The sequence below is a fragment of the Armigeres subalbatus genome, chromosome 3 (genome assembly GCF_024139115.2).
Source record: "Armigeres subalbatus isolate Guangzhou_Male chromosome 3, GZ_Asu_2, whole genome shotgun sequence".
Lineage (NCBI taxonomy): Eukaryota > Metazoa > Arthropoda > Insecta > Diptera > Culicidae > Armigeres > Armigeres subalbatus.
Genome location: NC_085141.1, coordinates 303,377,523 through 303,404,708, shown reverse-complemented (window position 1 = coordinate 303,404,708; position 27,186 = coordinate 303,377,523). Strand labels below are relative to the sequence as shown.

General features: G+C 41.3%; 2 protein-coding genes across 4 annotated transcripts in view; one reads left to right on the top strand and one right to left on the bottom strand.

Annotated features, from left to right (window-relative positions):
• LOC134225046 (eukaryotic peptide chain release factor subunit 1) overlaps positions 1–15,988 on the bottom strand; it is a 66,589-nt gene extending 50,601 nt beyond the window's left edge. Inside the window, exons 1-2 of one of the 3 annotated variants that reach the window (XR_009983147.1) lie at positions 15,814–15,988; positions 496–705 (exon numbers count right to left, since the gene is read on the bottom strand). Coding sequence is in view for 2 of the 3 variants with exons in the window: in XM_062704802.1 (XP_062560786.1) it covers positions 496–581 (86 nt within the window). In the remaining variant the exon portion in view is untranslated. The remainder of the gene's footprint in view (positions 1–495; positions 706–15,813) is intronic. The other 2 variants (XM_062704802.1, XM_062704803.1) reach the window with 2 other exon arrangements.
• A 4,445-nt stretch (positions 15,989–20,433) lies between these two features.
• On the top strand, positions 20,434–23,096 carry LOC134225044 (U4/U6 small nuclear ribonucleoprotein Prp3). The gene is made up of 2 exons (XM_062704801.1): positions 20,434–21,910; positions 22,133–23,096. Exons 1-2 carry the CDS (start codon positions 20,674–20,676, stop codon positions 22,882–22,884), a joined length of 1,989 nt encoding a protein of 662 aa, XP_062560785.1. The 5' UTR covers positions 20,434–20,673; the 3' UTR covers positions 22,885–23,096.
• The last annotated feature ends 4,090 nt before the right edge of the window (positions 23,097–27,186 follow it).

Sequence of the window (27,186 nt, the reverse complement as noted above, 5' to 3'; positions counted from 1 at the left end):
GGAATCACGCAAAAAACAGCATCAGGCCAAGAGAACGTGAACGTGACAGACAGCCAAGAACTTCAATGTCTGGTTTCAACTGGGGGCAAGACGCATATAACAATACATGTGATGCAGGGGTTGGGGTGGACGAGCAATTCCGCAGACTGCAATCTTTGAAGAAAGCATGGGAAAAGAAAGGTGCATTCATTGCAGTCCGTCAGTATTGTTTGCAAACCTGAGTCTGAATGGCCAGGTATGTTTAATGAATCTTTCCTTCTGAATAAACCTTGCATAAACTTATCTCCGCACTGTGCTCTCTCTCAGAACGCCATTTCCACCCATATTGAAAGAATAACTCTTGTCAAACTTTGCTTTCCCTGCACTTCCCGAGGTGGAAGGGCCTTGAAGTTGTAATTAGCCTGAAGAAAGGACTTTCAATTGGCCTACTAAATAAAACCCATCTCAATATTGAACAACTGCAAATGAAACAAACAGAATCGTGAATCTACTTACCCTCGAGCCATTTCTAAACTCTTGATGAGTTTCTTGATCTTCCAGATCTCGACATTTCGATCGGCGGATGTTTCCTCGAACGACATCTTGCTGCTTCGGTTGGCTCCTGTGCTGTTGGCAAAACGCTCACTACTTCCTCCCCTATGAACCTACTGGTTACGGGCTTTTCACGGATTGAATCCCTTTTTTCGCACGACTGCTGACCTCTTTCTTCGGGGAACCAGCACACCGCGATGGATCCGCGACAATCGATCAGAAGAAACGAAACAATAGGGAACACACGGTTAAACTGAGTACACTGAAAATCACCCTCCTCTCGGCCGAAGGAGCAGTTCTGCCTTGGCCCCTTTCACCGATCGAGTGCACGGATTTTCGACTACTAATTGGTTAAAACAACGAACAAAAATCGGAATTCGTGGCAAAAATGGCGTTCGGCTGGCAGAGATAGAGAGCCACACACGACACACCATACACCAGCACGGCACGACACCACTCTCCACTCTGGCCGTTCGTTTCGTTTTCTTATTTTGTTACACCTCCCGACTCGAGTGCACGCGCGGGGAAACTCTTCTGCTGAACTGAACCAATAAACTGCTAATACTGGCTCTGGCTGGTTCGGTATATGGGGTGGTGTGGCTGTTTGTCAGCGCAAGGCTGCCAATAATGCGAAACTGTTTAGTTGTCACCGTTCGAATTTTGACATTTTCTCTCTTTGATATAAATCCAATCTCGTTAGCTGTCACTAAGTAGCAGGTTAGCGTTTTTCTTATTAATTTTTTATATTTTTCATTCAAATGTGAAAAGAAGATTTCTGTATGCCACGATATCCTTCTTCATCTCGTCAGCTTATTTCGGTTGTCTTACCCGACCAGTAGAACCTGAATAGAACTAATCGCCTAGGTCTAGTTTTTGGACTGGCAATTGACTCTGGTATCAGAAGTCCTAGTTTGCCAGTTGACATAGCCGATCAGAAGTAATATTTGAGAAGTTTGCCTTGATACTTAATGTGTTAATAATCGATCGATAAATGATGCATATTTACAAGTGTCCAAGTTATTTTTTTAAATTTATTAATCACTGATGGTCTCCTGAAGCAAGTTCAAAGCTATAAACGACATTTGTTTTTATGAAATTCTTACAAAGATTCCACCTGTCTCAATGAAACTCAATGCGACTGCGACTACATTCTACTCTCTGTATATGTAACCATAATACCAGGCCACTGGGGAACATTGTGAAGAAGTCGTCGGAATCTGAGTTAAGTCTTGTGGTTCCGCAAACTGAACATCTTTTGAAAGTTTTATTTTCCTACATGTTAGCCATTGGGCAACATCACGAGCCCCCAACTAGATTCCATGACAGGAGTCTCATGCTTGCAAAAGATTGAAATTTATGTTATCGAAATATTGTTTTAATCAATCAAACAGATTCTCCATAATATCTACAATGCTCAGTGATTATTAGTTTTATAATGAGTTCTGGTTTCTGAGTACTGAGTAAATTTCGAGATATGATTTTGAATCCAGAACTGGAATTATCACTCCGGCAGCCCGGCTCGCTTCAACAACGTGGGGTACAACACGATGGCAACATACCTCGGGAGTATTCTGTATACACTGCTACCCGCTAACTCACGGAAAATCGGACAACATGCTCCCGAGGCTCTCTCTTCTAGCTCTGCGCCTCTCTGTGGATTTTGCATTTATGGTCCCTCGCTGCGAAGGGAACCAATCTTGTTACATACAACCGCTTCGCTCAATGCTGTGTGCATTGCTTTACTAACATTCGCGTAAGTTGATTAACGTGTAGTTGAGTTGGCACTGCGATACGTGCTAAACATACCGCCACTTGCTCCTGCAGACGGACAACATAACTCGAACGGACGAGCAACTGGACGTGATTCATGGCCAATATTTGTGAATGATTTCGCCATTCAGGCGAAATAAGTACACCTTCTAATTGCTACTCATTAAACAAGTTCCTAATAAACCTATACATAATTCTAATTTAAATCCCATTACTACCAACTTCATATAAATGTAGAAATAATTACCGAAGAAATACTGGAGGTAACCAAATTCTATTATTGAACTTAAATCTGCCACTCTGTATAATAATAATTTAAAAAATTGTATAAAATCATTCATCTAGCGATTTTGCGTTTTAGAACAACCCCGCGTTAACCTACGATAAGAAGGCAATAAAAGTGATTTGCTGTTTTTGGCGATAAACTCGATTCGATTACTCCTCTGTGTGCTCATCGCCCAAACCCATCACATTGTAGTTACAGCAGGTAGCGGCAAAAAAACTGACGTCACTAGTTCCGACACGACGGCCAGTTCGCGGTACCGCTGACCGGGAACTGGTTGTGGCCAACTCGAACTGGATCAATCGTCGATCTTCCATGTGGAATTGGGAACGCATTAGCAACGGCATTCATTTTTGCTATATTTTTCGAAAGGTGTTGTGGAGCTTTCCAGCCATGCAGAAGTTGGTTCTTGATTCTGGTGAGCTTGGATAATTTCTTCTTTGTGCTACCTATAATACAATGTATGTGGTGCCAACGCGTTGCAACGGTGGTTAGAGTGTTATTAGAACCAGACGAATACTTTATATATACGTTTCCACAGGTCGAACGATGATAAACGACCACCAGTTTTGAGATTAAGAAGAAAACAGGTAACACAGCCTGGGGGGTGGCATTAAAAAATGACATCCACAGTTTGAGGGGAGAGGGTCCAGGATTTTGTGACAGTATATTTGAATCAACCCTCATCCTTATGAAGTTAACTGAAATGAGGAAATACGACCCAAGAGCATATTTTCGGCAACGAATCTTTTCTTGAAAAGCGTTTGCGTTGCATCCTGCGACTGAAGATTAAATGCCTATTCTGTTGTGATTGGGCAAACGAATCGTAATAGCCACATCGATTTTCAGTTTCCCGGTTGGAGGAACCGATACTAAGATATCATATTAGCGAATCTAAACAAGAAATCGGTAAATTTTTATGTTTTTTTTTCATTAAAGGGAGGACTTGGAAGCTCTTAGACTCATTCAGTATTAATCAATCCCAGTTTCGTCACATGTGGAATCGACGGAATTAGAATCCACAATAAATTCTTGTGGATTATAATTCTAGAACAGATAATCTCCAAAGAAGAGCCAGCCTAGGGTAATAGGGCTGCATGTCTCTTGAAAAAAGACAATCAATCAATTAATTCAAGGAATCCCCATATACCTTTTGATAAAACATGAAAACAATTTCTTCTTGAAGTGACTTAGGCTTTAGATTTTTCTCTCAATTCCTCAAGACAGGATTAATTAGGGTATCCAATCATGGTTTGAACCAAATGGCAGGCATCAAATGAGCCGTCAGAACAAAGTTTCTTTATATGTTACAACTGCGAGCTCTAGTTCATATGGAAGCTTAGTTCATTATCTTTCTAAAAACATCCTGGGTTTACTTATTTATGCTTAGTTTCATTGGAAAAACTTAATAATTTCATAACTTTGATCGTATCATGGTTTGAACCAAATTCGTATCATGGTTTGAACTACTGGCAGCAGCTCCTAAATATAATACTAAATACATGCATACGCTGAGGAAACCTTCTTCTGCTTCTTCTTCTTCTTGGCATTACATCCCCACACTGGGACAGAGCCGCCTCGCAGCTTAGTGTTCATTAAGCACTTCCACAGTTATTAACTGCGAGGTTTCTAAGCCAGGTTACCATTTTTGCATTCGTATATCATGAGGCAAGCACGATGATACTTTTTTTAATTCAGATATTTTATTTTTAAAATCAAAACTGAAATATATTTAATTCAATAATTTTCATTGTTGTGGAGTAAATATTTGAAAAAAAAAATACAAATATAATTATTGTGGTATTATTTTCCACACGAAGCCTAACCAAAAATAAAATAATTCATAAACACAAGAAATTTCATATTAACATCTATCTATCTATCTATCTATCTATCTATCTATCTTTCTTCTATCTATATCTATCTATCTATATCTATCTATCTATCTATATCTATATCTATTCTATATTCTATATTCTATTCTATTCTATATATATATAAAACTCAATGTTTGTATGTTTGTATGTATGTTTGTATGTATGTTCCAGCATAACTTCTGAACCCATTTACCGATTTTAACCAAATTTGGAACACACATTCTTTATCTTGAGGAGACGACGATAGGGGGGTTAGGCATGCTCTTTGGAAAAGGGGGAGGGTGTGGGGGGAGGGGTATTGCTTAGTTATCGGTCAACTCAGTGTAAATTCTGAACCCCTTGGCCGATTTCAACCAAATTTAGAACACAAATTCTTTATCTTAAGGTGGGGACGGGTCGAGCATGCATTTTGGAAAAGGGGGAGGGGTATTGCTTAATTATCGATCTACGCAGTTTAAATTCTGAACCCCTTGGCCGAATTCGACCAAATTTGGAGCACAAATTCCTTATCTTAAAAAGGGGACGATAGGGGGTTAAGCATGCTCTTTGAAAAAAGGGGGAGGGGTATTCCTTAGTTATCGATCAACTCAGTGTAAATTCTGAACCCCTTGGCCGATTTCAACCAAATTTTGAACACAAATTCTTTATCTTAAAGATGGGACGATAGGGGGGTTGAGCATGCTCTTTGGAAAAGGGGGAGGGTATGGGGGGAGGGGTATTGCTTAGTTGTCGATCAACGCAGTGTAAACTCTGAACCCCTTGGCCGATTTCAACCGAATTTGAAACACAAATTCTTTATCTTACAGAGGGAACGATAGGGGGTTAAGCGTGCTCTTTGGAAAAGGAGGAGGGTATGGGGGGAGGGGTATTGCTTAACTATTGATCAACGCAGTTTAAATTCTGAACCCCTTGGCCGATTTCGACCAAATTTGGAACACAAATTCTTTATCTTAAGAAGGGGACGATAGGGGGTTAGGCATGCTCTTTGGAAAAGAGGGAGGGTGTGGGAGGAGGGGTGTTCTTTACAAAAGAGGGAGGGTATGGGGGGAGGGATATTGTTTAGCAATCGATCAACTCAATGTAAACCTGAGCCTCATGACCGATTTGAACCAAATTTGTATCAAATATTGTCTGTCCTAAGGAAGCGGTTTTAGTGGATGTGGTTAAGTAATTTAAAAAAAAGGGGAGGGTGTGGGAGAGGGGGTATTGTTTAGTAATCGATCAATTCAGCATGACTTCTGAACCCATTTATCGATGTCCACCAAATTTGGAACCCATATTATCTGTCTAAAGAAGACTATATCAGACTGGGTATGAGTGCCATAGCTAAATGAGAGAGAGGGTATATTCATTAAACGAACAGTTTAGTATACCTTTTTATCGCATAGGTCAATTCAAACCAAACACGTAAACACGTAATCCCTACCCAAAGGAAACTATTATAGAGAGTCTGGAAGGTACTTTTGGAATGGGATACGGGGGGGGGGGGGGTTTGGGATTGGGTATTGTTGTTCATCGGAATAATTGTATGCCCAGTGAAAAGCAATGATTAATGTGTTTCCTTCTGAATGGTGGATGTGATTGCTTCTTCAAAAGTAGGCATTTGCCTGGAATAAGGCAGTGGTGGGTGTGATCCCTTCTTTAAAAATATGCGTTGCCCGAATATGGCATCGATGAATGTTTTTCCTTCTCTAGAAATAGACGTTTTCCCGGAATAAGACCTTTCAAACCCACGATCCCTTCTTCAAAATCAGTCAATGTTTCCAATGAATAAGTAAACACAACTATCCTGTTGATCAATTGGTTTTATCATTTTCCGATTGTAAAAGAAAACTGCAAACCAAACTGGCAATTCCGAGCAAGGCCGGGTACATAAAGCTAGTTTAAAATAAATTTTTGATTACAATTCTTTTTTTTAATTTAAGAAAAATATTGTTGAAAGTAAAAATCAAAAAATATATTGTAAATTCAACAATTTTTGTTTTGAGTGCTATTTTGGAACATTGTAGAAACAACAATATTTATCGTCTAATCAAATGTGATTTTTTGTTGAATTCAACAAATAAAATTATTAGCCGGGGAATTATAATTATTTTTGTTGTTTTAATACACAATATCATTCAGTTTAAAAAAAATGTTAAGAAAAATTGTTAAGTTATGTGTTAAATAATGTTAAGAAAATTATTTTGAGCTTTTTAGTGGAATGTCTTCACTTGTCATAACACGAGTTTGTACAATCCCATTTAATTCCACCACTGTAAAAAAAAAAAAAAAAAAAAAAAAAAAAAAAAAAAAAAAAAATTCCACCACTTAATTGTACCTTGACAGATACGTATTTCGACCTCAACAGTAAGGTCGCCTTCAGTGTCTCGTACTTGACTCGACTTTCTCGACGAAGTCGAGTCAAGTACGAGACATTGAAGACGACCTTACTGTTGAGGTCGAAATACGTATCTGTCAAGATACAATTAGGTGGTGGAATTAAATGGGATTGTACAAACTCGTCTTATGACAAGTTAAAAAACATTTCTCTGCGTGATTGGTAACTCGAAACGTGTGAAAATCGTCTAATGAAAACTGCGATTTTTCGTATTGGAAATGTAAACAAAATGCTCCAGGTAGCTGCATACCGCGCTCCTAGCGGACAGCAGTAGACCATGACTACATTTACAAGTTCAAACCACGATACATTTTAGTTCAAACCATGATCAGTTTTTACCTTGTATAAATCTTGCTATTTCAACTTTTTTAGACTGTTTCTCAATACATTTGTACGATGATGTCAATCGATTGCAGATAAAAATGGCTTTCTTTTGATATATTGATCTCACTTCTGTGTCTGTGTGAAATGCGTCCTTTATGAGCTTTTTGAAATTGTGCCACTGGTGGGGGGATTTCAGCGCAAATTCAGGTCCATTTTTCTACCTAAACAATATGTACGAAAGATTTAATGAACTCTATAACTTCCTGTACACTAAGGGCGGTAAGACGCGCGGCTACAAAGCAAGACCATGCTGAGGGTGGCTGGGTTCGATTCCCGGTGCCGGTCTAGGCAATTTTTGAATTGGAAATTGTCTCGACTTCCCTGGGCATAAAAGTATCATCGTGCTAGCCTCATGATATACGAATGCAAAAATGGTACCTGGCTTAGAAACCTCGCAGTTAATAACTGTGGAAGTGCTTAATGAACACTAAGCTGCGAGGCGGCTCTGTCCCAGTGTGGAGATGTAATGCCAATAATAAGAAGAAGAAGATACTAAGGGCAGCAGGGACTACGTCCAAGGGCTTGACGACTCCTCCCCAGCCCATCTGCGAGTTGTGGGGCTTGTCTAGGATGTGGTGGGGTTTGACAGTGGGCCCTGTTAAATTCCTATAAGAAGCTGCATGTATCCGCAAGTAGGCCCCGCCAAAGCGACCGTGTGCCGCCCAAAGCGCACAAGCCCAAGTCCTGGTGTCAGGTGGGACACAAAACAGACCTGACACGACGGCCCTCCGACGAGACAGGAGATTTGCGTAGGCCCAATAAGCCACCTGGAAAACCAAAAATTACGAGCAGTATAAGAGATAATACGACTCTATATAATCGGCAAAGACCTAGGCAATGAATAAAGGATCACGATTGGAAGCTTGGAACATGGAACTGCAAGTCGCTAGGTTTCGCAGGTTGCGACAGGATGATCTACGATGAATTACATCCCCGCAACTTCGACGTCGTGGCGCTGCAGGAGATTTGCTGGACAGGACAGAAAGTGTGGAAAAGCGGGCATCGAGCGGCTACCTTCTACCAAAACTGTGGCACCACCAACGAGCTGGGAACCGGCTTATAGTACTGGGAAAGATGCGCCAACGCGTGGTTGAGTGGCAGCCAATCAACGCAAGGATGTGCAAGCTGAGGATAAAAGGCCGTATCTTCAACTATAGCATCATCAACGTGCACTGCCCACACGAAGGGAGACCCGACGACGAGAAAGAAGCGTTCTATGCACAGCTGGAGCAGACATACGATGGATGCCCACTGCGGGACGTCAAAATCGTCGTCGGCGACATGAACGCTCAGGTAGGAAGGGAGGAAATGTATAGACCGGTCATCGGACCGGATAATCTGCACACCGTATCGATTTTTTTAATCTTTATTAAAGTGTTTTTTTAATCTACAGATTAAGTTCAACACCGATAACACCGTATCGAATGATAACGGCCAACGATGCATAAACTTTGCAGCCTCCTGCGGAATGGTAGTCTGAAGCACCTTCTTTACCCGCAAAAATATCCACAAGGCCACATGGAGATCACCTAACCAAGAAACGGAAAACCAAATTAACCACGTTCTAATCGACGGTAAATTCTTCTCCGACATCACGAACGTCCGCACTTACCGCAGTGCGAATAATGAATCCGACGCTGCGGCTTAACATTGGGCGGCTACAAGACGGTAGACTAGCCCAAGGATACGTGCAGCAGCTGGAAGTGGCACTCCCAACGGAAGAGCAGCATCTCTTGAAGATGGCTGGAGAGATATTCGATCCGCCATTGGTAGCACCGCAACCGCTGCACTTGGCACGGTGCACCAGGATCAGAGAAAAGACTGGTATGACGGCGAATGTGAGCAGTTAGTGGAAGAGTGGAAGTGGAAGAGAATGCAGCATGAGCGAGATTGTTGCAACACCGCACGAGGGCGGACCTGGCACGATATAAACGGGCGCGGAACAGACAAAACCCGATTTTCCGGAGGAAATCGCGCCAGCAGAAAGATCGAGAACGTGAAGAGACGGAGCAACTGTACCGCGCTTATAACACACGAAAGTTCTATGAAAAGTTGAACCGTTCACGTAAGGGCCACGTGCCACAGCCTAATAGTGTAAGGACATAAACTAAAACCTTCTTACGAACGAGCGTGAGGTGATCCAAAGGGGGCGGCAACACTACGAAGAGCACCTGAATGGCGATGTGGCAGACGAAGATGGCGGTATGGTGATGTACCTGGGAGAACGCGCGCAGGACATCATTTTACCGGCTCCGGATTTCCAGGAAATCCAGAAGGAAATTGGCCGGAACAAGGCCCCTGGGGTTGACCAACTACCAGGAGAGCTTTTTAAACACGCTGGTGAGGCACTGGCTAGAGCGCTGCACTGGGTCATTACCTAGATGAGGAGGAAGTTTTGCCGCCGGAGTGGATGGAAGGTGTCGTGTGTTCCATCTACAAAAAGGGCGATAAGCTGGATTGTAGCAACTACCGCACAATCACATTGCTGAACGCCGCCTACAAGGTACTCTCCCAAATTTTATGCCGTCGGCTATCACCAATTGCAAGAGAGTTCGTGGGGCAGCACCAGGCGGGTTTTATGGGCGAACGCTCCACCACGGACCAGGTGTTCGCCATTCGCCAAGTACTGTAAAAATGCCGCGAATACAACGTTCCCACACATCATCTATTCATCGACTTCAAAGCCGCATATGACACAATCGATCGGGACCAGCTATGGCAGCTAAAATGCACGAACACGGATTTCCGGATAATCTGACATGGTTGATCAAAGCGACGATGGATCGGGTGATGTGCGTAGTTCGAGTTTCAGGGGCATTTGCGAGTCCCTTCGAAACGCGCAGAGGGTTATGGCAAGGTGATGGTCTTTCGTGTCTGCTATTCAACATCGCTTTGGAGGGAGTAATACGAAGAGCAGGGATTAACACGAGTGGTACAATTTTCAATAAGTCCGTCTAGCTATTTAAATTCGCCGACGACATAGATATTATGGCACGTAACTTTGAGAAGATGGAGGAAGCCTACATCAAACAGAAGAGGGAAGCTAAGCGGATCGGACTAGTCATTAACACGTCGAAGACGAAGTACATGATAGGAAGAGGTTCAAGAGAAGACAATGTGAGCCAACCAACGCGAGTTTGCATCGGTTGTGACGAAATCGAGGTGGTAGAAGAATTTGTGTACTTGGGCTCACTGGTGACTGCCAAAAATGACACCAGCAGGGAAATTCGGAGACGCATCATGGCTGGAAATCGTACGTACTTTGGACTCCGCAAGACGCTCCGATCGAATAGAGTTCGCCGCCGAACTGACAATCACCAAAACGCTCATTAGACCGGTAGTCCTCTACGAACACGATGCTCGTGGAGGACCAACGCGCACTTGTAGTTTTCGAAAGGAAAGTGTTGCATACCATCTATGGTATGGTGCAGATGGCGGACAGTACGTGGAGGAGGCGAATGAACCACGAGTTACATGAACTGCTGGGAGAACCATCCATCGTTCACACCGATCAAATCGGACGACTGCGGTGGGCGGGGCACGTAGCCATAATGTCGGACAGTAACCCGGTTAAAATGGTTCTCGACAATGATCCGACGGGCACAAGAAGGCGAGGTGCGCAGCTGACAAGGTGGATCGGTCAGGTGGAAGATGACTTGCGGACCCTCCGTAGACTGCGTGGATGGCGACGCGTAGCCATGGACCGAGCCGAATGGAGAAGACTCTTATATACAGCACATGCCACTTCGGCCTTAGTTTTTTTATTCCTTTCTTTATTTGATAGGCACTCTGTGTTACTTAACCGCTACTGTGCTATTCTGCTGTACAGAATCTATTTTTAGATTTCCATTACTCATTTATTGTTGTCGTTGCCAGTCCATCTCATCGTGAGTTCATTGTGTCCGTTTGTCTATGCCGTGCATACAATGATCGTTGCAATGTTCGGTTGCTATTTATTCGGGTAACGTTGGAGGAATTCCTCCGAGAAGAACAAGTTGTCAGTCGTCATCAGGCAGCCGTGACGGTAAGGCGCGCACCCCAAACGCCACCGTATGGGCTGCGGATCCGGCGACTGACGAGGGTTTGGTGGAGGGGCTGGGAATCGAACCCATGACCATCCGCTTGTAAGGCGAACGTGTAGCCAACTACGCTACGGGACCCCCCAACTTCGGCCTTAGTCTGAATAAATAATAACTTTCTGTATACCTAAATATGCCATTCATACTCTTTTAGGTTCATTTCCTGCCAATGAGATGGTCTGATTTCAAAATGGTTCAAACCATGATACGCTTTTCACTGGTTCAAACCATTATTGGATACCCTAATCTCGAATAATTTTAAAAATAACTGTAGAACCCCTTGGAATTTCTTCAGTATTTTAATGATGATGTTCTTTAACCCTCTAAGACCCTAATTTTTGTTTTCACTGCTCAGAAACACTTTCTTAAATCAATATTACCTAGTACGTTAAAATTGTGAATTTTTGCCTTTCTCGTACAACGAAGTTGTACCGAAAGGCTATCATTTCACTCCGAAAACGAACTTTTTATAGAAGCCTCTGAGACCCATAGTGTTATATACCAACCGACTCAGCTCGACAAACTGAGCACATGTCTGTCTGTCCGTGTGTATGTATGTGTGTATGTGTGTGTGTATGTGTGTGCACAAAAAGCTATAAAAAACATTAGCCAACTTTTCGTATAGTAATCCTTGACCGATTTTCTCGCAACAAGTTTTATTTAACAGGGGACAAAGCCTTGTAGATCACTATTGAATTTGATAACGATCGGTCATTGCGTTTGAAAGTTATGAAGAAAATGGTACATCGGACCATATAAACCCCATATAAGGTTGGTGCCTTAACTAAATGCGAGAAAGGCACCACCAACGCTAGGTGGATTAATCTGGGTTTTTAATTTTGTTTTATTTATGCCAATTTTTCACCGTGTAATTTTCATCCAATATTGCAATATTAGAATTTTCAAAGTTATGAAACTTATAGAGAAATATTCTGGATTGAAAAAAATTCTCAAATTAAAATATTTTTTTCAATTACCAAAAATTCTTTCAGAACTCCAGATTTTCTTTTTGAACAAAATGATACAAAGGTAGTTCGAAAGCTGATCAAGTTCACCCACAGTCTTCTGTGGGTTTAGTTAATTCCTGTTAGATTAATCAATTTTCATGAAAAGATCATCTGAAACTATTTATCATAATCTGAAACTTTTGAAGATATTTATCAATAAGTTCCATTCAAAACTTTTGAGAACGCCTTGCTCTTCGAGTTCCTCGAGAAATTTTCTCATTAAGTTGATAGCAACTGGTTCAGGCCCAGGATGAAGATCTTTCAATTTATTGTGTTATTCACTTGTGCATAAGTAGTGGATTGGGCGTTCAAAAATTGACGACAAACAGCTAAAAGGAAATAAAATAGATGTTAGAGCAATATAATCCACCTAATCAAATCATAGAACATCGACATGATTAACAAATAATACTTAGCATAGAGAACGATTAAAACTTAAATTCCAGTTATTCAAAATAAAGTTGTTTTAAATCCACAGACACAATGAGATGTCCATCAAAAATATGTTTGACCTTATTGAAACTTTCAGAAATGCAATGCGGAAATCGATTAAAGAGAATAGATTTCGAATATAACTAACATAGTAGTGAAAGTGAATCGAGATAAGTCAGTAACAACGTCAGAAACCATGAATTACCCACGATACTGAAAAAAAATTCTATACTTTTTATACCATAGCTTCCTAAAGTTGGGGGGTCACCATCGGCGTAACTAAGAGGGGGCCAGGTCCTCCCCAGACCCACTTGTACCACCCAGAAAATTTCAAAAGTGATTTCTTGAATAGTAAATGATCATGAATTACTAACATATTTCCTCATTCCCCATTGTTTTCTATGATAAATTTTTAGGCAAAGTATCGAACTTGTCTGCAAAATGTCAAGTGCAAGTCATACATTTTCCACATATTTTTTATACATTTTCATACAGATTTTTTAGATATCTACTACTCATCTGTAAAAACAAAATTCCCTGATTTTTCCAGGTGTTTTACATTATTTCCCAGACAAAAACAAACGTGCCATATATAGATTTTAGCAGCAAAACGATCAATTCAAAAAAGTAAATATTGCGAAAAATATTATTTTAAAGAATATTTTGGTGGCTTCACAAAACAATGTTGTAAATTACTTAAGAAATTCCTCCAGATATTCCTTTAAAAATTTCTCCATAGATTCCATCGGAAAATCGCCATTTATGATAATAAATATCATGATAAACAACAACCTGATGCCATCTCCATACATTCAATTTTCCGCTTTAACACGATATTTATTACGATAAATAATCTAATCGTAATCGGAATAGGCTATTAAGCTTATTGAAGCATATTTTGGCAGAATAATTTCATTGGTTATAGCGCCACTAGCGTTCTATTACTGCTTTACTGTAAAAACCTTCGGAAAATTATTCGGTTTTTTTTATTCTTTGGGATCATTCAGAAGTATCTTAAGGAAAACTTTAGAAAACACCTGGAGGAGTTTTCCCGGATATTTTGCTTTTAAGAATTCTTTGAAAATACTTCGAGAATACCTTTAGAAACTCCTTTGAAAAATCCATTCGGGAATCCTTCGACTATTCTTTCGAAAATTCCTTTAGCAAAAATCCTACACAAATCACTTTTTTTTTAAATCCCCCAATCGGGAATTTCTCGCTTAACTTTTCAAAAGGACCTAAGTAACATTTTTTTCATGAATTAATTTGAGTACTACAATCAAAAGCTTTCATGTTTTTCTGTTGATTGCGCTATTCAAATTAATTCATGAAAAAAATGTTACTTAGGTCCTTTTGAAAAGTTAAGCGAGATTTCTTAAAGAAATCATACGAAAAATGGTCCGGAAATTCGTATTGAAATTCCTCCGGGAATTCTTTTCGATTTTTATCTTGGAAATTCCTCCAGAAATAATTTAGAAAATTGCTAATCATTCTTATGGACACTCTTTTAGTGATTCTTAAAGCAATATATGAACTGATTTTCTTTGTTATAAATAAAACTTTCATCTACGAAATGGTGTGATTTTCGCTAGAATCAAACGTGTCATTCAATAGATATTAAAAGATATTGACAATCACCTCCTCTAGAGGTCCAAGATCGGACATGCACCCTACCTGACTGGAAGGCAAACTAGAACTTGGACAGTGGATGTTTGATTATGTAATTTGAGTTGATATAATCACACAACACCTTTTCCATAGTTTTTATCAGAACACATGAAAGACCAATGAGCCTGTAAGATTCAGGGTGCGTTTTATCTTGTCTTATTCTCCTACTTTTACTTATCTCCATGACGATGGAATATAGTTGAGTCTTGAACTTGCCTTAAAAATCTCAATAAATGGCGAAATCAGCACTGCTTTACCGTTTTAAAGTATTGCTGGAAATACATATTCCATCCGGTCCTGTAGATCTATATAGCTGGGAAGATCTCACTGCATTGCCTACAAGTCCTTTGTGCGAGATATGGATGACACCAACCTGGTGTACTGGCGTTCGGTTAAGTGACATTCGGGGCCATGTCGTAAAATCCTTTAAATGCACTAAAATACAAAATTTCAACGTTAGCTTATTGTTGGACAATTATAATGTCCTTGATCTGTACGCCTTCCAAGAAAATTCGTTTCTTAATACAATAATAGCGAAATGGTTCAGATTAATCTCCATGTAAAGAGTGTTAGGAATATCAATCAATTCGGGATTTGAGTCAAAACGGTATGCACTGTTAATAAAGTAGGTTCTGCATGTAAATACAAAAAGAGCAATTTAACATATTTTGCTAATAAGTCATAAGCTATTTCAAAATTTACGAGAATTAAAAATTAAAAAAATTGTGCTGCTAATATCGCATTATTTATTACAAAGTGAAATGTGGATTATGATATACTATGTTCAATAGGTAATTGAATTAAAAATTAAATAACTTGATAAATCCATTTAACAAAATCGATATATTTTATGATTTACTGAGAATAGTGCTTCCCCGAAATTCATCGAAATTACCCTTTTATTGAGCCCACGAAACCAGACCGAACCAGAATTTACAGAACTGAATGGCATTCGATACAGCAATGACAGAATGACTGGTTACTGACGAAGCTATCTTCTGTCCCATTTACACTCACGGAACTGCACACGTTTGTGTTTGCCCCCCGATGACGACGATGATGATGATGATGATGTAGGTACACCACAGCTACCAAAGATTTTCGACGGATCTCTTCACCCCTTCACATAATCCACAAACTTCGGATAATTTTCACGATCGCAGTCGCAGGAAGTGAATCGATGCCAACGCACTATAGACAAAAGGCTTCTCCTTCCCGTCCTGCCAGTCGTTTCACACAAAACAGAGCTTCTTGCCAACCCTACCCGCAGCCACACAGCCACAGCCAGCCAGCGTAATCATCAGAAAACTAACAAGAACAAGACAACGCCAAAACCACTCTCCGTGCACTCTGACCGAACTGCTCCATTTTCAGGACACTTTTTCACGCACTGGGGACCTACTTTTGCACGCACCGACACTCGGCGCACGACCTGGCGTAAACGGCGAACACTTTAGCACACTTTTCTGCGATTTTTGAACGATTTTAGCCAATACATCAGGCTTCACGGGCGCGGACACACACGGTTCGAGAACTGGATCGGCATGTGCCAAAATGTGAAAAGGAATGACGGCTGCCGTGGCACCAGGGTCGAACTTTTGGTCCGCCGCGGATGCATCATCAACGCGTTGACAGTTTGCTGAATGCAATCTAAAATCTGATGGTACACACGGTTAGAAAAAAGTACACTCAGAATTGAGGTTAAGACTAATGACACACTGATGGTATTCGTACCATGGTACAAGTTGTACCACTAGTGTGTCACCTTGTACCATGCTGGTACAACGTGGAAAACCATGGTACAATATGTACTAGGGTATATAACCGTGGTACTTGTACCACCAGTGTGTCTTTAGTATAAACAAGTATAGTTTAAAACCAAATCTCGCTTAACTTTTCAAAAGGACCTAAGTAACATTTTTTTCATGAATTAATTTTAATAGCGCAATCAACAGAAAACATGAAAGCTTTTGATTGCAGTACTCAAATTAATTCATGAAAAAATTGTTACTTAGGTCCTTTTGAAAAGTTAAGCGAGAAATCATTTTAGTGATTAATTTAGTGATAAATTTTATCAGATTAAACCATAGCCTAGTATAAAAAGAATATTATTATACATTAAAATTTATACTAAGTCCGATTTGTGCTTAAAAATTTAGAAATGTATTATGTTTTCTCTGAAAAGTTTGAAGAGACATGTTTTCTGTCAGTTTAAGCAAATTGAAGTTCTGCAGCGAATGGCGAATGATATATAAAAAAACGTAAGTTTATCCAAATAATTCTATGGAAATGCTAATATCATCTTCCAAACTTGGACGTACATGATCATGATAGCATTAGAGGCGAAAGTATAGAATTGATAGTTCCGTTAGGATACGGCAGGCATGAAGAATGTTTTTATAGAAGTCGATTTGAAAGCGAGCGGAGGGCAATATTTGTGATGGCACATATCGCACGACCTTCCTTCTGCCAAGCTCCCGTATGAAGGGGGAGGGAAGAATATCAGTGTGGAAGCTGATATATCTCCACTGGCTTAATCGAAACGAAATCGAGGTGACGAAATCGAGGTGGTAGAAGAATTTGTGTACTTGGGCTCACTGGTGACTGCCGAAAATGACACCAGCAGAGAAATTCGGAGACGCATAGTGGCTGGAAATCGTACGTACTTTGGACTCCGCAAGACGCTCCGATCGAATAGAGTTCGCCGCCGTACCAAACTGACAATCTACAAAACGCTAATTAGACCGGTAGTCCTCTACGGACACGAGACCTGGACGATGCTCGTGGAGGACCAACGCGCACTTGGAGTTTTCGAAAGGAAAGTGCTGCGTACCATCTATGGTGGGGTGCAGATGGCGGACGGTACGTGGAGGAGGCGAATGAACCACGAGTTGCATCAGCTGTTGGGAGAACCATTCATCGTTCACACCGCGAAAATCGGACGACTGCGATGGGTCGGGCACGTAGCCAGAATGTCGGACAGTAACCCGGTGAAAATGGTTCTCGACAACGATCCGACGGGCACAAGAAGGCGAGGTGCGCAGCGGGCAAGGTGGATCGATCAGGTGGAAGATGACTTGCGGACCCTCCGTAGACTGCGTGGTTGGCGACGTGTAGCCATGGACCGAGCCGAATGGAGAAGACTCTTATATACCGCACAGGCCACTTCGGCCTTAGTCTGAATAAATAATAATAATAACTATGACTTCCACCGTGACCAACGCAGAGATATTCAACAAGTGGCTAATGGAAAAAAGGTGTCGGAACATATTAAACGAACGAACGCAAAACCTTGTTCTGGCAGAGATTCAAGGAAACTTAGAATGTACTCCCAAACAGACAGCACTGGAGCCGGACCAGAACGGGAAAACTTCTATACGCGCTGTATTCAAGGAAGATGGCTCCTGGTGAAAACGTCCACGACATGTATCCCTACGAACCAAGGAAACCGGGTATCTGAAGCGATTTACCCAGGTGTTGGAACGGTATCGTCACTTGCGACTAGTTGATAGATGCCGTTCAGTTGCACCAATAATTGCGACGTAGGAGGAAATCCTGACCAACCATGAATACCGGAGCAGGTGGAAATTCTGCGAAGTGCGGACTCGAAACAGTTCGAGGAGCCGCATTACTATGCCTTTTAAGTACACGTATAATTGTTCGCTATTAGCTATTACGGGTTCAGCATGGGACTGCCATCATCGAATTATTGCTGCGAGCCAGAGATTTTGCCGTGGAAACCATCATCGAGTTTGCCGATCAATATAAAGTACTTCCGTAGAAATTTTATGTGATTTATTAATTTATGCTCGTGTATCAATAAATTATAATTAAACTGAAATTTTATAAAGAAATGGAACATTTTGTTGTTTATTGCTTTTGACAGTTCAAAACTAAACCAAAATCATTAAAGCGACGTTATACTATTTTTATATACCGGAAAGTTATACTATGCGCTAATAAATTAAAGTTATACTATCTCAGTATTGTTCAAGTTTAAACTAATGCGGGGTCAACCAGGCGAATAGCCAGTTAGTATGACTTTTAATCTATTTAGCATTTATTTATTTCTGAGTGTACCTAATTAGGTACTTCAAGCTCTATCTGGAATAAGGGCGTATGTCGCAAGAGAGGATTCTCTTCGTCGACTTCCCATCTTTTTAATAAAAGTGACAAGCAGCGGATTTCATTGTGGTTTATTACCTCAGCACGATAGAAAACAATGAGAACTTGCATTCTGAGGTGATAAACTGCAAAGAAATCTTCTGCTTGTCACTTTTATTTAAAAGAGGGGAAGTCGACGAAGAGAATTCTCTCTTGCGACATTCGCCCTTTTACCAGATAGAGCATGACTTTTTGACGTAGAACTATACGTCTGTCTTTTCTATTTGGGGTACACTTTACGATTGCAAAAAATCGAAAAACTTCACGAAAATATGATAGACTTTGATTGTTATTATCTCAGCCGTTTCTCGACGGATTTTCAATTTTCTTGGACCATTCGATCAACTCTTTATTTCCGATGTACAATATGTACACTCAAATTTTGAGTAGTTTCACTTTTTACGAAAACTGAGTAACTTTTCCGTGGGAAAAAAAGAGACGGTAATACAATTTCACTCAGTCTCTGAGTGATTTGAAACGGGTGTGTACCCGCCACTGCCGTATTCACGCGCTATCGTATATGTAAAAATAAAAGATATTTTAGTTACTAGGTAAAGATTATCGCTGTCGTCGCTGTCCGGAACATCTTTTGCTGGCGAGGATAGGGGAGCTAAATGTCAAAGAAGGAAAATCCATACGATTTGACAGGTATGTACCACACATGTTTCGGACAGCAGAACAAAGGGAACAGTAGCGACAATCTTTATCTAGTAACTAAAATATCTATTGTAAAAATAGCCAGCATAAGTTAACCACCTGAAGTTTGTATGGCGAAAGACATCTAACGCGGGTTTTCTTTACTTACCTTTTCACAAAAATCTATTTGATGCAAGTTATGTAGCAAGGTGTCCGCTACTACGCCTATCAAATATTTTTTCGATTAAGGTGCATATTTTCAAGATATTAAACATTAGATGCCTTTCGCCATACTGATTTCCAAAAGTTAACTCCTAGTGTGCCGCTGTAAGCACGCTCAAAGCAAGCGATTCATTGCAATCCAAGCAACAAAGCGTGTGACGTCAAATTCGCGTGGTACACTGTGAAAAAGTGGAAAAAGTCCCGGGCTATAATTTTTTTTTCATATACATACTCCGTTTCAATGATGACAGCGGTCTATTAGGCTTTCTGCGAGCGTATACGCACACGCACATTTCACTCACACTTTTACTCAGTTTGTTTGCAACCACGAGCAGCTGTCACGGCAAAATCAAATGGGATTGTTTGCAACCACGAACCGTGCGGTCGTGTTGGTGAGAAATGTCGGCATAACCCTAATGTCCATTGATGATGATGACACCACGATTGTCACTGGCTCGGGCCAGGCCGATATCCACGCTCATTTTTTTCTACTCAATAGTGAGTAGTTTTGTATTGCCGTCTCTTCTTTCCCACAGATATTTAACTCACTTTTTAAAAAAAAGTGGAACCACTCAAAATTTGAGTAGTTCCACTTTTTTTCAAAAAGTGAGTAAAATTTCTGTGGGAAAAAAAGAGACGGCGATACAAAACTACTCACCGGTGAGTAAAATCAAAATGAGCGTGTCAGAAACTTTGCGTTTAGACAAAAGATATTTTAGTTACTAGATAAAGATTGTCGCTACTGTTCCCTTTGTTCTGCTGTCCGAAACATGTGTGGTACATACCTGTCAAATCGTATGAATTTTCCTTCTTTGACATTTAGCTCCCCTATCCTCGCCAGCAAAAGATGTTTCGGACAGCGACGACAGCGACAATCTTTATCTAGTAACTAAAATATCTTTTGTTTAGACTTTTTCACTTGCGTGGCTCGATTTAGATCACATTCACCTTCACCTATTTGACTGCGTACTCCTAAAAAGCGGCCCTGCGTTACTTCTGTCAACAAGAAAACAAACGAACCGAGACATTCGCCGAAGTAAAAAGCTGCGGATTTTCCCTGGTGCAAAACAAGTTTATTCAAAAACGTTTACAGTTTTCCAATAATAGTATAGATAATATTTAGTGATAGAAGTAGCTAATTAGTAATGTTTTAGTGACAATTTAAATCGCATACAATAGTGCTTAGTACGAGATTCAATGTTATTGTAGTTACCCATTAAACATTCTAACCTAGAAAACCATGTCCTATCTGTCTCGCCGAGAACTAGAGGACCTTCGTCCTTCGCTGGACAAACTGGTCTACAAAGTGCTGGGGAGCTCCGATTCCTCAGTATTGTCGACGATTGAAAGCAATCTGCACAGCGGATTCGATCGGCGGAAATTAATCGATAAGCTTTCGTCGTTTGTTGAAAGCAAAAGAGCAAGCCGATTGTCCGACAAGGTTGAGGATCTGCTGGACGGATTGAAATCATCGTCCCATCGATCGAAGAAAAGATCCCACGAAGAGGATGGTCGGGAACGGGATACCAAGAAAGTTAAAACCAAATACGAAGATGAGGCGAAAAAGCAGCCATCGGGGGAGAGTAAAAGCAAGAAGGAGGGTAATGGAAACGCCAAACCGGATCAGGATGATAAAAGTTCCAAGGAAGATCAAGCTTCGAAAAACTTTTCCTCTAACCAAATCAAAATGATGATGGAAAACGCTCAGAAGGAAATTGAAGAGCGCAAGAAAAAGTTGGAATCGATAAAAGCGGCGAAAGCTCCTCCGGCATCAGCCCTGGCCGCAGCAGCGGCCGTCTCCGCGAAAATTACAGCTGCTCAGGAGACTGTTCCTCCGGCGGTAGATTTGGAACGTTCCAGAAAAATTGCTCAGCTACAAGAGCAGATTCGCGCGAAATTGTCCGGAACACTGGCAACCGTTCTACCGCCAGTCATTCAGGACAAACCGAAACCGTTAATTTTGGATGCTGAAGGACGAACCGTCGATGGGAGTGGCCAAGCCGTTGAGGTGCCAAAGCTTACACCTACCTTGAAGGCCAACATCCGTGCCAAGAAGCGGGAAATCACCAAAATACACCAAGCTGAGAAGCAACAGCAGGAAGAGTCAGCTGAGGCACACTTTTTCGATGATCGGATTACCGTCAAACCGGCGGTCCGCAATAAGCGCGCCCTTCGATTCCACGAACCGGGTAAATTCCAGCAAATGGCCGAACGTTTACGCATGAAATCTCAACTGGAAAAACTGCAGAATGAGATATCTCAAATAGCGCGCAAAACAGGAATCAGCTCAGCTACCAAGCTGGCTTTGATCGCCCCAAAGGCGGACACTCATTCAAACGAAGTCCCCCAGATGGAGTGGTGGGATTCGGTGATTCTCACTGATGATCTTAACACTTTGGATAAAAACGGTCGCATCTCAATCCGTGATTCAGCAATCACCAATCTGATCGAACATCCGACGCAGATGCGCCCTCCAAGTGAGTATTTTCTTGATACTGGTTTTCTATTTTCTTTGTGTAGCAACCTTTTGTTTCGCGCTTGCCAGTGCGAAGAAACTTGTTTTTATCATGGGAAAGATTAGTCGTCCTGCAGTGGAATGGGCAAACTGCATCCCCTTTTATGTTCTGCATTTTATGCTTTATAAGAGCAATGCCCTCAAAGCAAAGCGTAGTCTAACCGTGTATTCTTTCTATCCCCAGACGAATCATCCCGCCCCGTCTATCTACCAGTGTTTCTCACAAAAAAGGAACGCAAAAAACTGCGTCGGCAGAATCGTCGCGAAGCATGGAAGGAAGAGCAAGAAAAGATCCGTTTGGGGTTGGAACCTCCGCCGGAGCCGAAATTGCGCATTTCGAATTTGATGCGAGTGTTAGGAACTGAAGCTGTTCAGGATCCAACCAAAATCGAAGCTCATGTCCGCGAGCAGATGGCCAAGCGACAGAAAGCGCACGAAGAGGCCAACGCCGCGCGGAAGCTTACCGACGACCAGCGCCGGGAGAAGAAAGTCCGCAAGATGAAGGAGGACACCTCACTGGGGGTGCATGTTTCTGTTTACAGGATCAGGGATTTGCACGATCAGCAAGCCAAAAAGTTCAAGGTGGAAACGAACGCCAAACAGCTGTTCATGACCGGTGTCTGCATTCTGTTTAGGGACTGCTGCGTGGTGGTGGCCGAAGGCGGTCCAAAGCAGCAAAAGAAATACAAACGGCTAATGCTGCATCGTATCAAGTGGGAGGAGGATTCGGTGAAGAATGCCGACGGCAACGAGGTGCCCAATTCGTGCGTTCTGGTCTGGGAAGGTACGGCCCAGAGACGCCACTTTGGTGAGTTTAAATACAAGTCGTTCCCGATGGAGAAAAGTGCTAGGGAGTTCTTCCAGAAGCATCACGTCGAGCACTACTGGGATTTGGCATATTCGGGAGCAGTGCTCGAAGCATCGGAAGATACGTAAGTTGTTAGCGTGACTGCAATGGTAATCGGTTTATTATGAAAGGTGAGTTCGTTGATAATTGTTTGTATTTTGATGCGTTCTGCGAAATTCAAAATCGATTATACCTACGTTTTTGTTAAATGCGGAGGATAAAAGTGCGATGCTGACGTGTTATGCGAGAACAAATCTAGATTAAATAAATTTGGATAGTTTTAGGCAACTTAGAATACAAATCATTCCATGCCGAAATTACTGGTCTAGGTCCACAATAGACTAAACACAAATATCCACAACAGAATTGTACCGATATGCAGAAATTTTACTCCGAAAGCGATATTTTTATAGGAGACTCGGAGACCCACTGTTCGATTGTCAATATCGGTTCAGTGATTCCGGTCGAAGGATGATTTCCGGTTCACTGGAGCCTAGACGACTCCGGCTAATACTCGGTACTATAGTCCCTGATGGTTGAGCTAGCTTACTGCGGCAGACACTTCTCCGCCGATAAAAAATCTCCCGGAACTATTTTTTTACTCTATCTTCTGGTTTCACATAATTTTTGCTGCAGCGACAACATGATCTGCGTAACTGCTCTGCGCACCCTTTACCACATATTCTCGTCTTCTTCCATTTTCTAAACAATGTTCATTCATTTCATTTATTTAGTCTACATCTAAACAGATAACACTGAATCAACAATTTGACGCCACAATACACGGTTCGAGGCCGCATCTCTCCATCCTCGAATACGCCCCACGCTCGCCAAGTCGTTCTGCACCTGGTCTGCCCATCTCGCTTGCTGCGCTCCACGTCGTCTCGTACCTGCCGGATCGGAAGCGAACACCATCTTTGCAGGGTTGCTGTCCGGCATTCTTGCAACATGCCCTGCCCATCGTGCCCTTCCGGCTTTAGCTACCTTCTGGATACTTGGTTCGCCGGGGGTACGCCGTTTGGCATAAAGTCGTTTGGCATAAACTAATTTGGCATAATAGTCGTTTGGCATAATAGCCGTTTGGCATAATGGTCGTTTGGCATAAACTAATTTGGCATAATAGTCGTTTGGCATAATAGCCGTTTGGCATAATGGTCGTTGGGCATAATTGATTAAAAACACACCCGATTCTGTTTTTATACGGCCGTGTAAAAAAAAATCCCATACAAAATTTTTGCCAAGTTGCTCCATTTTGCATGATTCGTCGAGAAATCATAAAACTTTTTTTACACGGATTTTCAAATTTTTAACTGAAAACTTTTTTTTAACACTGAACGCATCCCCCGTGTAAAAAAAGAATCGAGTGTATACTCAGAAAAATTACAATTCTTTCAGAAAAGTTGTTATTGGCATTTATGTAAGTTATAATTAAAATGATTTTTCCCTTCATTTGCACATTCTTTCAGTTTAGATGACTACACTTTGATAATTGATGTTCTTATAGAAGATTTAGGTTCTTTGCAATTTCCCAGAAAACTGTCTGTCGAAAACCGTACCATTTGAATCTTTTTCCCAGAATATATTTACTAAGAGACCATTCCTCAGAACGTATTATTCCCCAAAAAGTGTAAGTAAAGGCAATTCTATTTTATTGAATTTTTGTTAAATCAAACGGTTGCTTAACCTTTTGTCTGTGCTCTGGGGTCAATATGACCCCAGGCCACTTTGAGTGGCTGCCATTTTTTTAGTTTTCAACCGATTCTCCTAATTTTTGGTAGTTTGGTAAAACACGCTGAGATCTGTCTCCTAGATGCAAATTCGCTTGAAAAATCTTGAAAATATGCGCTTTTTTCAAAAGACTTACGTTATCTGTGCTCTGGGGTCAAATTGATCCCAAATTGAAATAGCTATAACTTTTTTTTACTGTTTGGCCAATTTTGAACTTTTGAGGCTGTTTCGAAAGATAATTTAATCATCTTTCAGGTCGTAACCAAAGATTGACTATAGGTGGGCGGGTACATCGCGGGAGGGTTTTCGTAAAAAGGGTACAAAAACAGTGATTTTTCATGCTTATTTTATTATATCTGAAAATCCTAGTCATTTTGAACTGCACCTTTTCAAAAAGATTATGCAGGAAGGCGTCTGTTTTGACATGATGCATTGATTAGTTTAGCGCTTGGTCGCTAGGTGGCGGTATATTTGAATTCATTATTTTAGACGACTACTAAGTAACTCCGATATATGGAATTTTCCTCATTGTAAATATTCTTATCGCACAATTTTGAAATTTGTAAAGATGACGTCTTTAACAAATTTCGTCTGGTGGGAATAGACTGTCATGTAACGGAATGAATAATAAGGAAATTTACAAATAGGCGGCGCTAGTGTACTTGCAATATTCTTGCATATATGAAATATTGCTTTAGCTTGAGATCCCTCATACCTACACCCAAGTTGTATTCGGCAACATTGTTCAGGATGTCTAGCACTACAAAGGGATGCTCAATATAATGAGCACTTCTTCCAAGTTTTAGAGTTGTGCGATAAGAATATTTACACTGAGGAGAATTCTATATATCGGAATATCTTGAGTAGTCTAAAATAATGAATTCAAATATACCACCACCTGGCGGCCGAGTTCTAAACTTATCAACGCCTCATGCCAAAGCACATGCCTTCCTGCATAGCCTTTTTAAACAAGTTGCAGTTCAAAATGGGAAGGATTTTCGGATATAAGTAAAATAATCATGAAAAATCACTGTTTTTGTACCCTTGTTCACTAAAACACCTTCCCGCGATGTACCCACCCACCTATGGTCAATCTTCGGTAACGACCTGAAAGATGATTAAATTATCTTTCGAAACAGACCAAGAAATCCAAAATTGGCCTAACATAAAAAAAGTTATAACAATTTCAATTTGGGGTCAATTTGACCCCAGAGCACAGACAACGTAAGTTTTTTTGAGCACAGACAGAAGGTTAAGAAAGACGAAATACGTGATATAGCATTTATTTTATAAATATATATCACGTATATATATTTTTTTACCGTTTGCTCGGTGAAATGCGAAAGGGGAGGATACTCCTTCTTTTAAATTACGCAATAACTCGGAATAATAAAAAAGGGCTGATGATGCCTTCTTTTAAAGCTCGCATTTGTCCGGTGCAATGCAAAAAGAAGGAGATCATTCCTGCTTTTAATTTACGCGATTGCTCGGGATAATGCGAATGTGTTGATGATGCCTTCTTTTAAAGCACGCGTTTGCTTGATGCAATGCAAAAGGAGATATAATTTTTTTTTCTATATTACGCGATTGCTCAGGATGATGAAAAAGAGTTGATGATGCCTTCTTTTAAAGCACGCGTTTGTTTGGAGCAATGCAAAAGGGGGATGATTCCTTCTTTTAATATACGCGATTGGTTGATGATGCCTTCCTTTGAAGGGAGCATTTGCTCGGTGCAATGCAAAAAGGGAGATCATCCTTTCTTTTATATTACGCGATTGAATATGAATATCGAAAATAAGATCATTTTCATTGCGTTATGCCAAACGACCATTATGCCAAACGACTATTATGCCAAATGACCATTATGCCAAACGACTTTATGCCAAACGGCTTTATGCCAAATGACTTTATGCCAAACGGGGTAGCCCCTGGTTCGCCGTAGAGCTGGGCGAGCTCATGGTTCATTCTTCGCCGCCATACACCGTCTTCTTGCACACCGCAAAATGGTCCTAAGCACCCGTCTCTCGAATACTCCGAGTGCTTGCAAGTCCTCCTCGAGCATTGTCCATGTTTCATGTCCGTAGAGGACAACCGGTCTTATAAGCGTCTTGTACATGACACATTTGGTGCGGTGGCTAATCTTTTTTGACCGCAGTTTCTTCTGGAGCCCGTAGTAGGCCCGACTTCCACAGACGATGCGCCTTCGTATTTCACGACTAACGTTGTTGTCAGCCGTTAGCAAGGATCCGAGGTAGACGAATTCCTCGACCACCTCGAAGGTATCTCGTCTATCGTAACACTGCTTCCCAGGCGGGCCCTGTCGCGCTCTGTTCCGCCCACAGGCATGTACTTTGTCTTGGATGCATTCACCACCAGTCCAACTTTTGTTGCTTCACGTTTCAGGCGGGTGTACAGTTCTGCCACCTTTGCAAATGTTCGGCCGACAATGTTCATGTCATCCGCAAATAAATTGACTGGATCTGTTGAAAATCGTACCCCGGCTGTTACACCCGGCTCTCCGCATGACACCTTCTAGCGCAATGTTGAACAACAGGCACGAAAGTCCATCCCCTTGTCTAAGTCCCCGGCGCGATTCGAACGAACTGGAGTGTTCGCCCGAAATCTTCACACAGTTTTGCACACCATCCACCGTTGCTTTGATC

Excerpts from the sequence above, each read along its gene's own strand:
- LOC134225044 (XM_062704801.1), top strand. The coding sequence starts at position 20,674 with ATGTCCTATCTGTCTCGCCGAGAACTAGAGGACCTTCGTCCTTCGCTG. Across the intron at positions 21,911-22,132 it reads GACGCAGATGCGCCCTCCAA|ACGAATCATCCCGCCCCGTC; the intron begins GTGAGTATTTTC and ends TTCTATCCCCAG.